We start from the raw sequence: 15,438 nt of genomic DNA, 5'->3' as shown, positions 1-15,438 counted from the left end.
ACATGATGTGTGTCAATATTGTCTTAATGTGCAGCAAAGAGAACAATTTAAGTGGCCAAATACTCTTCAAAGATCACAGATGGAAAATTGCAGAAATCAGTTGAATTTTAGTGTCAGAAAAAAATATAAAAAATAAAGGAAAACTGCACCTCCATCATAAGTCATTTCAGACACTGTTCAAGAAACAAATCATCTACTCTCATGCAAAAACAAACAGCACCACATTAATTTACCATACTGGAACTTCAGCCAGGACTGGCTTTTATTGCCAATTTTTTTTTTTTTTTTTTTTTTTTTTTAATATAGCTAGAACACATTAAAGGTTTGGTGCACACAGGGATAAAAAAAGTGCCCCATGTCCCCATTTAAATATATCACCAGATGTTCTTTTTTGTGGACCTTATTTTACACCAAAGGTCCTAGACATCTTGTTCAGATACATGTCATAATTTTTATATCAAATACCAACAGATAAAAAAACTTTCTCAGTTAGAATTATTATAATGGGTCATGGTTAGATCTTCCATCACCACATTGATTCAAAACAAACATCAAAATAAACACAAAAACTGGTCACTGAACACAAAATCAAGATTCTGCCATAACCATCCCAATTCCCTGACCTGAATCCTATGGAAAATGAGTGGGATAAACTGAAGAAGATTGAGCACCAACATTTGAAGGATCTGGAGAAATTCTGTATGGAGGAATAGTCTAAAATCACTTGCCATATATTCTCAAACCTCATCAGGCATGAAGAGGGAAAAATCAGAGCTGTTTTTCATGCAAATGGAAGTTGCAGAAAGTTTTGAATACAAGGGTGCCAATAATTATGGCCAGGGTGTATTAGAGAAAACCATTTATTTCATAATATTATATTCCCCCCACTTAAAATTGTTTGTTTTTAATGAAATGTTAGAATTTTGCAGATTTTTTGACTAAAGATCAACAGGAGAAACAACGCAGATTTATTTTTACAGCCTTCTTTGCCCATATTTACCAAGGGTGCCAATAATTTTGTCCATATCCATTTTTTTTTTTTTTCATTTAATTTTTTCTTGCTTTGTAGGATCTTGAGAGCAAAATAATCACATTTCTAAAGAAAGAACTGGACAAGTTTAAGAAAATATTACAAAAAGAGGACTTGCAATACTTTGTGAAGGACTTTAATGAGAACAGATGCAGTATCAAAGAAGCAGCTCTTGATCTCACACTCTACTTCCTGAGGGAGATGAAGCAAGATGAAGCTGCTGATACTCTAGAAGGTAAGAGACTCTTGACAATTTGTCAGACTGTCACTTATAATTGTAGGAGACTTAAAATATTGTGTATTTTTGTTTCTGTTTAGATGAGCTGGTCTTCATTCATCAGCTAAAGTGTAGCTTAAAGAAGAAGTATCAGTGTGTGCTTGAAGGAATTGCAAAGCAAGGTGACTCTCCACTTCTGAATAACATCTACACAGATCTCTATATCACTCAGGGTTGTAGTGAACAGGTCAATACTGAACATGAGGTAAGACAGATTGAAGTTGCTTCCAGACGTTCTGACTCACAAGAAATACAGGTTGAGTGCACAAATTTGTTTGAAGCACCTGAACAAGACAAGCAGATCAGAACTGTACTGACAAAAGGAGTTGCTGGCATCGGAAAATCAGTCTCTGTGCAAAAGTTTGTTCTGGATTGGGCCGAAGGAAAAGAAAATCAAGATATAAGATTCATATTTCCTCTTCCATTCAGAGAGATGAACTTAAAGGAGAAAAAAAAACTAAGTTTGATGGACCTTATAACTCATTTTTTCCCAGAGACAAAAAAACTGAACCTTACAAGAAGGAACCAAAAAGTACTGTTCATTCTTGATGGTTTGGATGAATGTCGACTTCCCGTAAACTTTAAGGATAATGAGACGTTGAATGATGTATCTTCACCAGTCTCTCTGGATGTTCTTCTGACAAACCTCATCAAGGGAAATCTGCTTCCTTCTGCTCTCATCTGGATCACCACCAGACCAGCAGCTGCCAGTAAGATTCCTCCTGACTGTATCGACCGGCTGACAGAGATACGAGGATTCAATGATGCACAAAAGGAGGAGTACTTCAGAAAAAGAATCACGAATGAGAATCTGGCCAAAGAAATCATCGATAATGTTAAACAATCAAAGAGTCTCTTTATCATGTGCCACATCCCAGTCTTCTGCTGGATTTCAGCCACTGTTCTTCAGAACATTTTAGAGGAGAAAAGAAATAATGTTGTGAAAAACAATCAGGCTGATGATGTCTCCAAAACACTGCAGGAGTCAAATACTGAAGACACTCCCAAGACTCTGACACAAATGTACACACACTTTCTCAGATTTCAGATCCAGCAGAGCAGACGAAAGTATGATGGAGAATATACACCAGATGTTTCCTGGGATAAAGATGCCATCTTTTCACTGGGGAAACTGGCATTTCATCAGCTGGAAAGAAACAATGTGATCTTCTATGACACAGATCTGGAAGCCTGTGGTATTGACGTCTATAAGGCATCAGTGTATTCAGGCATGTGTACCCAGATCTTTAAGGAGGAAACTGGGATTGTTCTTGGTACCATGTACTGCTTTGTTCACTTGAGCATTCAGGAGTTTATTGCAGCTCTTTATGCACATCTGTTTCTAGACATGAAGAAAAGTATATTTGTTCATGAGTCTACAGAACAGGAAAACAAAAGTGAAACCATGATTGATTTGCTCAAGAGTGCAGTGGACAAGGCAATAGAGAGTGATAATGGACATCTGGATCTTTTTCTTCGATTCCTCCTTGGTTTGTCACTCCAGTCCAATCAGCGACTCTTACAGGGTCTGTTGACACAGCAAAATGGAAATGACCAGAGCAAAGAGGAAATAGTTCAGTACATCAAGCAGAAATTTGAAGCTAATCTGTCTCCAGAGAGATCCATCAATCTGTTCTACTGTCTGAATGAACTCAACGACCAAACTCTGGTGAAAGACATTCAGACCCACCTTAGCAAAGGAAGTCTCTCATCTGCTGTTCTTTCACCTGCCCAGTGGTCTGCTTTGGTCTTTGTGTTGTTGACATCAGAGGAGGAGCTGGAGGAGTTTGAGCTTCAGAAATTCAAGAAATCAGACGAGTGTCTCATTAGATTATCAGCAGTCATCAAAACCTCCAAAAGAGCTCTGTAAGTTAATAATTTTTTGCTTTCATCTTTTATTTAGGGCTCCCATGCATCCTGGAAAACCTGAAAAATTATTCTTAAAAATAATTACTTGTTTTTCTTTAGTCCTGGAAAATGCGTGGGAAATTAGAGAAATATACACTGTGTGCATAATTATTAGGCAGAAGAAAAAAAAGTTGCATGATATTTGCAAAATAAGTAAGAATTAATGTTAAGAATTAGATATGAAACCATCAGGAACCATTTAGTCTCCAGTGCCACCATTTTCCAGAACTGCAACCTACCTTGAGTCTCCAGAAGTGCAATGTGTCAGCTTCTCAGAGACTTTCTCTTTTGAGTTTATCCTCCAGAATTTGGCAGTAAGTTTTGGGACTTCAGTTTTAGTCCATCTCCTGTCCTGAAATATCTGTCTTGCAGAGATGGACCAAAATGAACTCTTAAAGCTTACTGCCAGATTCTGGAAAATATATTTTTGAAAGAATGCTAGAAGAGGATGTGGTGCTGGTCCTTCAAGAGCCACTCTCAACTCATCTGTCTATAAAGCCTATACAAAAAACATTTTCTCCATGTTTTTCAAAACACTTCAGAACGTTATTCTTATTAATTGAGGGTCATTTTTTTAGGATTTTTTGCCCAAGCAAAGTCTCTGAGAACCTGACACTTTGCACTTCTGGAGACTCAAGGTAGGTTGCAGTTCTGGAAAAAGGTGGCACTGGAGATTAAATGGTTCCTGAGGGTTTCATAACTAATTCTTCATCGTAAATCTTTGCAATTACCATGCATCTTTTCTCCTCCACCTATTTTTCTGACAGTGCAGACGCAACAAGCGTTTTTCTGTCCGGTGGTCATGCCTTAACTTTGCAAATTCCAGTATTGCATTAGTATTGCATCCTTCTCATAGGCATTTAATATTTTTTGATTTATCAGTCTGAAGTAAATCTTTTTTTTGGCTAATTTTATCTGTAAAAGAAAATGTGCCTAATAATTCTGCACACCTGAATATGAGGAGCTTTTCACTTCCAGCCTTCATGGACAATTATATTTCACTTATAAATAATTAAATATGAAATGAATAGTAGTTATTAAGATTGATCTGGTTTGGAATTGGTCAAATGTGCTTGGAAAAAAAATATGACCACAATATCAGCGTGCCTAATAATTATGCACACAGTGTATACTATCATGAAAATCTTGTTAAATTATAACATTTATAAATTTTAATGTAGTGTTTTCAAGGTTTGAAAAATGTTTGGATTTTGGATGAAGTGCTTGAAAGTGCTTGAATATGCAGTTGCATCAATTTCATATTAATTCGCTTTCATATTAAATAGTTATTTTTTTGTTATGCTGATGGAACAGAGCAGCAGATCAAATATACCGGGAGCCTATTACTCAGTCCATGATGGCTTGAAAACGTCATATATGTATTATGTTTAAAACGAGAATTTGGGGCTCACAAAATCGCCAGCCCGATGTCTCGGGGCTGTTGTGTTTTCTAGTCGGGCTACCAAAATGTTTCACTGGACTTTTTTAAAGTAGAGGGCTCCTGTGAGTCCTTAAAACACCTCAATTTAGTTGTATCAAATTTAAGGCTATGAAAAGTTTTAAATATATTAAATATTATAAGAAAAGGCTTTATTATAAGTTTAAGAGTTGGGAACAGAAATACTAGGATCGCGATAGGGCTGGATAAAACTTCAAAAGGCAAAGACGTAATTGAATATATATGCACGCTGCACGTTTCAAAGTCAAAACGCGGCAAGAATGTCTTTATATGAATGTATCTGAAGTTAACGACTGTCCTCACAATGCTTAATGTTCAATACTGCTTTGTGTACAGCCGGAACTAGGAAAACGGTAATATTTCAGCGCTCCTACTGCGCCACCTTGTGACAGAATGAATTTGCGAATTTTCAGCTGTTTAGTCAGATTATTACAAATATTGACCCATGTTTTTATGCAGCAAACACATTAGTGTTGTAAATGTGAAAGAAGGTATGTGCTTTCTAAAAACCTAAACAATTAAGAAGGTAATATTTATGTTTTAAATAAATATTATAAATTATATACTTGATTTATACCTTTTGAAGTTATAAAGGCTGAAATGCCATTGTATAAGATGATTTATAATTCAGATTTTCACAAAAACAAAACATGTCATTTTATGGCTTAATATGTTACTGTATATTGTCCAACCACACTCATACTGTGTTCATTTTACTTGTGCAGCTCTTAAAAAGGGTCATAAATTGCCTTAAATTATATTTAAAAATTCTGCAGATACACTGTAAATAGTGAAAAAAAGTCCTTGATATTTGTGAATTGAAAATATTTTTTAATTGACAATTACTCTCCTATCTGATTTTCTATGCTTAAAAAATTTTCTTTTTTCATTTGGGCTAGTTAAATTTTGTTAATAATTTTATAGTTTATTTTTGATTACATTTTAGTAATTTTAGGCTGAAATGTATTTGTGAAAAAGCTTCACTTTTTTTTTTTTTTTTTCCGAATATTAGTTTAGCATCATATTTTTTACAGTCATTTTATACCAGTCATTAATGTGTTACCACAGCCCTACTCCACTCATACAGTATTACTTTTATTTGTGCAGGTCTTAAAAAGCCTTTAAATTATTTTTTTTAAATACTGCAGTTGTTTTTTTATTAGCACAATAACATCTGATTTAAAATGAACTCATGTATGTGAACATGTAATTTACCACAGTGCTGGAAAATCTTGAAAATGCACTTTGAAAGTGCTTGAAAAGTGCTTGAATTTTACTTTGGAAAAGGTGTAAGAACCCTGCGAGCAGGAGTGGAGCAGTCTAATTTCCTTTGGAGTGGAGAGCGCCTTTCTGAATATTACACTCGCTTAATACACTTAGCAATGTTTCAGTAATTTATCAAAATAATTTTCTGCATGTTTAAATTGATATAAAATAGCATTTTTGTGATAAAATAAATATAAATTGTGTAGGCCTCGAAGTAACATTTTATTATTACATTCAGAAGTAGGCCTAATGCAGAAGCTAAATGCTTACAAAAACTTTAAGAATGGGTAGGCTATTGTTGTTCCCCTCACACCACAACACATCCTTTCAATTTAACAGTATTCAGAAAAGAATAAGAATGAAAAATATAAACTAGGCTAAATAAACTACAAGCCAAAACCAATTCATGTAGGCTAAAGCGAAACTGAAACTATAATGTTGGGTCTCTCATTCAACACAAATCCAAATGTTTCTGTGTTTTAAGATGTATTTGAATGCCAACAAAATATGTATTATATGAACCTGGCAACCTCACTCATATTTTATTATGATAATAAAAAGTCTTTATTGTCAAGTTAGCATTGCTTAACTGTGTGATCACAGACACTTATCCTTTCTAATTTAATTAAGTTCTAATTTAAAATAATCTTGTCGGTTAACGGTTAATAATCGGTTAACAAGCATCGAAAAATAAACGAAATGAACATCCCTACTGTGGAATAAGCAATAGTTTGTCTAGTCTTACTAAAAGTAGCCTAAATTCTAAAATCCTGTAAATCTAATTTAGGCTAAAAAAAACTATGTCAAGTAAGTTGCAAACACTAAGACTTTAAAACCCTATGAATGACTTGAAACCTCGGCAGATATTCTGATTTCTGGTTTGCTGTTACCATAGACCTGCAAACACAAAATGAATTGCTTACAAACATTACTTTTTATTTACAAGTAACATACACAAGAGCATCTTTTAAACAAAATATTTCCTTGCCTGTTTGTTTTCTATTTTTAATAGAAATAAATATTATTAAACAAATTAAATAATAAAAAAATACTATTAAACTAAACGTTTACTATTAAACCTCAAAATGTTAGGAGCATCAAAAAAAAAAAAAAAACAAAAAAAAAACTGTGCGTCCATTCTACAATAAAGGAGATTATTTTAACAAAACCATTTGAAATTGGGAGGACACAAACGGGATTTTGAAAAGAGTGTCCCCAGTGGAGCTGCCGCTGAGTTATCATCTGATGTGAATGTATGCCGCGTTGCATAGTAGCCTATATTGAGACTGAGGCACCAGAATAAACAGAATGTGTGCGCTGTAAGACAAAATAATATAGTATATTTCTTCAAAAGCCGATTGTGGAGAACTGTCCACAATAAAAAAAATCATCATATCACACACCCCTAATTGCAATGCAGTTTGGGCAGATCCGGAACAGAGGTTAGTTTTTAAAAGATACAGGGAGGAGGAAGGGATTGAGCAATTGGGTGTTTTCTGTAAGTAATGTATTTGTTTGCATAATTTATCTATTTTTTTATTTTTTTTGTAGATAGGTATAATGTAAATATGTATATCCGGGAAAACTGAATGTGTAGTGATTAGTGGAGAAGGGGTAGGTTTTAATATGCTTATGCTTCATCCTACTCCTTTTCGGACATGTTGGTTTTATGTTATTATTATAAATTGTTTTTTATTTTTATTTATTTTTATTTTACTTGTTAATATTGTTATTTGTTTTATGTTTATGTTCGAAATAAATAAAAAAAAAAAAATAATAATAATAATAATAATAGTTGAGAGAAAAAAAAAGAGAAAAAAAGTCCTGTTTCTAATATCTCACATCTTCATTAAAGGTAATATTATAAATATTAAGTTTAAATGGTTGTAATGTTGGAGAGAACAGCGAACCTGTCACTGCATCAGCAGTCTGTGAAAAGTTTTGTAAAGAAATGAAACCAATTAAACTTCATTTATCGCAACTCTCTGTGATACCAATATTGCGTATACTGTTATCATGATAACGATAATTATTCGATATATCGTGCAGCCCTACTGAGCGGAGTGCACACGCACAGGGCGGAATATTAAGATGCGTTTCACACCGCTCCTCTTCACTCACATGCTCTGGTTAGTAGCAGAAAGTGCTTTGTTCAGGGATGCTGAGGTTTGACATTTGAGAAAAGTATTTTAAATGATGATGGTTAATCCATCAAATGTCCACTCAGATGTGTGCAGTAAATGTCAACAGATAATCAGCTACCTATTGATTGTGATTCATTTAAATGTTTAATTCCAGCCTTTCTGTAGTACCAGTAGTACAAATACTGGGTCAGTGTGGTAACCGCTGATAGGCAGCTGCTTTCCAACAATTTTGTGCATATTTTTGTGAGCACACTGTAAAGAGCATTGTGTTTTTACATCATGTTTTAAAGCCAGTGTTGAGCACATAATCGGAATGATTAAGTGTTTAGTCAGAATTCACTTAGTAATGCTTTTCCTTGAAACCATGGAACTAACACTTTTAAATGTATATTTCATTGTAATTAAAGCTGTAGATTAACTGTTATTATTTATTATTTGTATTAAGCAAATGTATTTAATCTAATGATTCTGTAATCTTATTTCCGTCATAGGTTAAATGATTGTGGCTTAACAGACAAAAGCTGTTCACCTCTGGCTACAGTTCTTGGATCAGATACCAGTCTGAAAGAGCTGAACATGAGCAATAATAAGCTGCAGGATTCAGGAGTGAAACTGCTCTGCACTGGACTGGAAAATATGAATTGTCATTTGGAGATACTGAGGTAAGTTGTGTGACAATAGACCAAAATTGAGCTCAACAAAAACATAAGGTGAAAACCAGATTTAGATAATGAACAAGTCTGTATGTTGTACATAGAGATACTTTTTATATATACACCTGCCATGGTGCTCTTTTTCTAATTTGGTTTGTCATGTGTGTGTGTGTGTGTGCATCGAGGCTTAACTCCTCCATCCATAATACAGAGGAGAATTGTAAATGCACAACCATGTAGAGACAGAAATTACATACTTTTGTGTAAATAAGATAAATAACATAGGGCTATTTGATGTGATCAAGGAGAGAGACACTGCAGGCCAAAAAAAATTTTTTTCGTGCACCTGTCAAGTTTGAGATTTGGGGATTTTTGTGTTTTCTCAGGCTAGTGGAAAGAAACCATCCAAAAAACACTTAAGTCTTTATTTTGAAGCACTTTATTTGTGTCAATAGATTTCAATTACAATACATATTTTTAAAGGCTTTTTTTGTCTAAATTAGTTTTTCTTCTACACTGAGCCATAAATCTCCACTTCAGGAACACTTACACACACTAGATTTTACAGTTTTATTCCTGTCCATATCCTGAAGGTTTTTACAGTGGGATTTGTTCATATAATTTGCTGGATTTTATACCATTTATTTCCCAAATAAAAACATTTTATTTAAATGTGGCGTGAGAAAATGAGACACATTTGACTCTAATATGTCACTGACTTTATCCAGTGCTTAGATTTGTGTACTAGAAATGTATTCAAATTACCCCATATTGTATTAAATATTAAAAATTTTAGAAAACTTGCAATACAAAAAAATGTTTGCAATTATCAATGTATTCAATCAACTTGATGAGGTGAAGTGAGGTGATAACTATTAGTTGTTGTTTTTTACCCTATTCATCTGCAGTGTCTCATTTAAAGGAATAAGGTATAGACCTGTTCTATAGGAAAGGTAACCTTACACACTGTCACGGCCGTTTCATACTGAGTGCGATGCGAAAAAGCGAGGCAACTTTCCAACGAGTGGTGCTTTCAATTTGACCACTTTCTGCTAATTCAGTGCATTTGTCCTCAGATATGTCTATCGTATATGGATTTAACATCATCTGCTGCTCAATATACAGCATTAAACTGAGATAAATAAAGTTTGGTTCCACAGCAGAAACACAAACCATCTATAATGATTATATATTATAGTATATATTCAGGATACTATATATTTGTTTTCGATAAAACTTACTTTGTTTTAAAAGCATACATATCAAGCTTTCTGTAGATACCACTCTTCTGTTTGTGTGGCGAGTATTCACTGAGTTTGAATGATTTAAAGGAACCATATGTAAGAAATTTATGTCAGTTAATCATAAAATGGCCCTGAAATGTCACTAGACATTAAGAAATCATGTTCATTTCAAATACTTATATCACTGACAACAGTGGTCTGGCCAGGATATTGTCATTTAAAAGTGAGAGTTGCAGCCCACAACTGATGTTATTGTTGTCGTTTTGTGTTTTGGTCTGAGGCTCCACCCTCCAGCTATCTACCAATCACGAAGTCAGTAGAGTTTCGTGAGACGGGTTGCCAGCTCTGTTACAGCTGCGGCTATACTAACGTGTCGGATTAAACATGTATAACGTTACGAAACGAAAAAGACTTCGTTTTGAAACCGAAATACGTCGTGACAAAGTCCGAAATAAAACAAGGATTGGTATAGGATATGCCTTTGAAAGATGGAGACGGCTGAAAACGGAGAAGAATTTGAAGACAGATGCTTTCGTTGGTAATTTTTTCCTGAACAGGTAAGATTCATCTATGTTTGGCTAACTTTGCTTCAGTACTCAGTGGATTTTCCACGGTCAGCCGAGCTAAATGCGTTCATAAAAAGCTTTATATCGCACCACTAGCAGGGTTGGAAAACAACCAATGTTCCGACTGAAATGTGGTATTACAATACATCTTTGCGAAATATTTGGCTAATCGCCATCTGTAAATTTTTGCGATACATAATTACTTCGCAAAACATCTCTTGTGTAGCATAAACATAATTAACAGAAGAAAAACAAATTACTGTGTGTCACTTGCCGTTGGAAGCTCCTTAGCAGCCTACTCCTGCAGCTTAGCTGGCAACCTCGAGTCAGGGGGGAGCGGGAGGCGAAACACCATTCTACAGTATTTTGAATGTGATTGCAGTACCAGTTTTGGCCACAATCCTACATACGGTTCCTTTAAGTGACACTTTTTTTTTTTTTTTTTTTTTAGCGCTTTTTACAATACAGGTTGTGTCAAAGCAACCTTACAGTATTAAAATAATAAGATAAAATGTCAATAAAAGTGCAAAAGTTCCATATTGCAGCAAAGTCAAATTGGAGAGGACTCATCTGGTTCTCATGGCCTTGTGCCGGTGGCTGTTTAGGGTAGGAGTTCTTTCTGATGATCTGTCCCTGGGGCTCATCTAGTTGACACGGTATCCGCTGACATTCGGCTGTAGGTGTTTATCCACCTCTTGGTACGGACTGGATCCAGGGGACTGCAGTGACCATCTGATCTGGGTACGGACTGGATCTGGTGGCTATGGTGACCTGGGAATAAGAAACAAACAGACTAATATTAATGTAGATGCAAGAGTTCCAAGTTGCCACAAAATCAGATTGGAGAGGACTCATCTGGTTTTCGCAGTCTTGCGTCGGTGGCCGTCTAGGTGATGAGGTCTTCACTGATGATCTGTCTCTGGGGCTCATCTAGTTGATGTGGTCTCTGCTGACATTCAGGGCTGTAAAGGATATCTCTAGGTGCTGATGGGTACAGACTGGATCCGGGGGACTGCAGTGAACGTCTGATCTGGATACATGATCGGTGGCTACGGTGACCTCGGAATAAGAAGGAAAGATACTAGTATTAGCGTAGATGGCATTCTTCTTCTGATGCAACGAGTACATCAGGTGTTTTGGGAAGTGTCCCTAGTTCCGGTTGACCTAAATAATGCAGCCTAACAATCCTTTAACGGATTTGGATTGGAAAATGTATTAAGTGTAGGCCAGGTTAAAGAGATGGGTCTTTAATCTAGATTTAAACTGACAGATTGTGTCTGCCTCCCGAACAGTGTTAGGTAAATTGTTCCAGAGTTTGGGCGCTAAATGTGAAAAGGACCTGCCGCCCGCAGTTGATTTTGATATTCTAGGTACTATCAAATTGCCGGAGTTTTGAGAACGCAGCGGACGTGAAGGACTATAATATGATAAGAGCTCGCTCAAGTACTTAGGAGCTAAACCATTCAGGGCTTTATAAGTAATTAGCAAGATTTTAAAGTCTATACGATGTTTAATAGGGAGCCAGTGCAGTGCTGACAGAACCGGGCTAATATGGTCATACTTTCTGGTTCTAGTAAGAACTCTAGCTGCTGCATTTTGGACCAGCTGGAGTTTGTTTATTAAGCGTGCAGAACAACCACCCAATAAAGCATTACAATAATCTAATCTTGAGGTCATGAACGCATGGATTAACGTTTCTGCATTTGACATCGAGAGCATAGGTCGTAATTTAGATATATTTTTTAGATGAAAAAATGCGGTTTTGCAAATGCTAGAAATGTGGCTTTCGAAGGAGAGATTGCTATCGAATAGGACGCCTAGGTTCCTAACTGATGATGACGAATTTACAGAGCAGCCATCTAGTATTAGACTGTGTTTTAGGTTATTACTTGTAGAGGTTTTAGGTCCAATAATTAACACCTCTGTTTTTTCAGAATTTAGCAGTAAGAAATTTCTCGCCATCCAATTTTTTATTTCAACTATGCATTCTGTTAGTTTTCCAAATTGGTATGTTTCACCGGGCCGCGAAGAAATATAGAGCTGCGTATCATCAGCGTAACAATGAAAGCTAACACCATGTTTCCTGATGATATCTCCCAAGGGTAACATATAAAGTGTAAAAAGTAATGGCCCTAATACTGAGCCTTGAGGTACTCCATACTGCACTTGTGACTGATATGATACCTCGTCATTTACTGCTACGAATTGATGCCGGCCAGATAAGTACGATTTGAACCAAGCCAGTGCACTACCACTAACGCCAACATAATTTTCAAGTCTATTTAAAAGAATATTGTGGTCAATAGTATCAAATGCAGCACTTAGATCTAGTAGCACTAATAGAGAGATGCATCCACAATCAGAAGACAGGAGAAGGTCATTAGTAACTCTAATAAGAGCAGTCTCAGTGCTATGATGCGGTCTAAAACCTGACTGGAAATCCTCACAGATACCATTTTTCTCTAAGAAAGAACACAATTGTGAGGACACTACCTTTTCTAGTATCTTTGACAGAAAAGGGAGATTGGAAATTGGTCTGTAATTGTTTAATTCATTTGGATCAAGTTGAGGTTTTTTAATTAAAGGCTTAATAACAGCCAGTTTGAAGGTTTTGGGGACATATCCTAATGATAATGACGAATTAATAATATTCAGAAGAGGATCCATGACTTCTGGAAGCACCTCTTTTAGTAACTTAGATGGAATAGGGTCTAACATACATGTTGTCGGTTTAGATGATTTAATAAGTTTACACAGCTCTTCCTCTCCTATAGTTGAAAATGAATGGAATTTTTCCTCAGGAGATCTATAGCATATCTGATGTGATACTGTAGCGGATGGCTGCATAGTTACAATTTTATCTCTAATACTATCTATCTTGGTAGTAAAGTAGTTCATAAAGTCGTTACTGCTGTGCTGTTGGGAAAACTCAACGTCTGTTTGTGCTTTATTCTTCGTTAATTTAGCCACTGTATTGAATAAATACCTAGGGTTATGTTTGTTTTCTTTTAAGAAAGATGAAAAATAGTCTGATCTAGCAGATTTTAGTGCTTTTCTATAGGATATGTTACATTCACGCCAGGCTGTACGGAAAACCTCTAGTTTTGTTTTCTTCCAGCTGCGTTCCATTTTTCGTCGTGCTCTCTTCAGTGTGCGAGTGTGTTCAGTATACCACGGCGTCGGACTGTTTTCCTTAATCTTTCTTAAACGCAGAGGAGCAACTATATCTAAAGTGCTAGAAAAAAGAGAGGCAATAGTTTCTGTTGCATCATCAAGTTTTTCTGAGCTATTGGATATGCTGAGGAATTCAGATAAATCAGGAAGATTACTTACAAAGCAGTCTCTTGTGGTAGAAGTAATGGTTCTACCGTATTTTTACCGAGGAGTTAATTTTACAGATTTAGATATCTGGAGTATACATGAGACTAGATAATGATCTGAGATATCATCACTTTGATGCAGAATTTCAACGCCATTTACATCAATTCCGTGTGACAATATTAAATCTAAAGTATGATTTCGGCAATGAGTAGGTCCTGACACGTGTTGTCTAACCCCAATTGAGTTCAGAATGTCTATAAATGCTGATCCCAATGCATCTTTTTCATTATCAACATGGATGTTAAAATCACCCACTATTAAGACTTTATCTGCGGCCAACACTAATTCGGATAGAAAATCAGCAAATTCTTTAATAAAGTCTGTATGGTGCCCTGGTGGCCTATATACAGTAGCTAGTACAAGCTTCACAGGAGATTTAGCATTAATACTTGTTTCTTTGGATAATGTTATATGGAGCACCATTACTTCAAACGAGTTATACTTAAAGCCCGTTCTCTGGGAAACACTGAACATATTGTTATAAATTGTGCAGACACCTCCCCCCTTACCTTTTACACGTGGCACATGTTTATAACAGTAATTTTGGGGGGTAGACTCATTTAAAATAATGTAATCATCTGGTTTTAGCCAGGTTTCTGTCAAACAGAGCACATCTAGCTTATGATCAGTGATCATATCATTTACAAAAAGTGCTTTCGTAGAAAGTGACCTGATGTTTAATAAGCCAAGCTTTATCATTTGTTTCTCAGTATTATGTACATTTTTTATTTGTTGAACATCAATTAAATTGCGACTCTTAAATTGCTTTGGAAGTTTATTGTATTTTCGAGCTCGGGGAACAGACACAGTCTCTATAGTGTGATATCTAGGTGAAAGGGTCTCTATGTGCTGAGAGTTAACTGATTTCTGTGACGTGAGGCGGCTAGCAGACGGTCGGTTTAGCCAGTCTGTCTGCTTCCTGACCTGGGCCCCAGTGAGTCAAGTGCAAACACTAAGACTATGTGCCATATTTCTAGACAGAAGAGATGCTCCACATCCGGAGGGATGAAGACCATCTCTTTTAAACAGGTCAGGTCTGCCCCAAAAGCTTGTCCAATTGTCTATGAAACCTATGTTATTTCGCGGGCACCACTTCGACATCCAGCCATGGAGTGACCACAGTCTACTGTGAATCTCGTCACCACGGTAAGCCGGGAGGGGACCAGAGCATATTACAGTGCCCGACATCGTACTTGCAAGTTCACACACCTCTTTAACATTATTTTTAGTGATCTCCGACTGGCGAAGTCGAACATCATTAGCGCCGACGTGAATAACAATCTTACTGAATTTACGTTTAGCATTAGCCAGCACTTTTAAATTTGCCAAGATGTCAGGCGCTCTGGCTCCCGGTAAACATTGGACTATGTTGGCTGGTGTCTCTATTTTCACGTTCCGTACAATAGAATCGCCAATTACTAGAGCACTTTCATCAGGTTTCTCAGTGGGTGCTTCACTGAGTGGGGAGAACCTGTTTGATGTTCTGATCGGAACGGAAGAGCGGTGTTTT

General features: G+C 36.1%; 1 protein-coding gene across 1 annotated transcript in view; it reads left to right on the top strand.

Annotated features, from left to right (window-relative positions):
* Positions 1-201: 201 nt before the first annotated feature.
* The window catches only part of LOC141337911 (uncharacterized), a 536,025-nt gene continuing 520,788 nt past the window's right edge, over positions 202-15,438 (top strand). Inside the window, exons 1-4 of the mRNA XM_073843487.1 lie at positions 202-216; positions 1,070-1,265; positions 1,349-3,173; positions 8,576-8,746. Coding sequence (XP_073699588.1) covers positions 202-216; positions 1,070-1,265; positions 1,349-3,173; positions 8,576-8,746 — 2,207 coding nt within the window. The remainder of the gene's footprint in view (positions 217-1,069; positions 1,266-1,348; positions 3,174-8,575; positions 8,747-15,438) is intronic.

This window comes from Garra rufa, chromosome 7 (assembly GCF_049309525.1).
Source record: "Garra rufa chromosome 7, GarRuf1.0, whole genome shotgun sequence".
NCBI classification, from domain to species: domain Eukaryota; kingdom Metazoa; phylum Chordata; class Actinopteri; order Cypriniformes; family Cyprinidae; genus Garra; species Garra rufa.
Note: the sequence above shows the minus strand (reverse complement) of the source record. Positions and strands in the feature narration are given on the sequence as shown.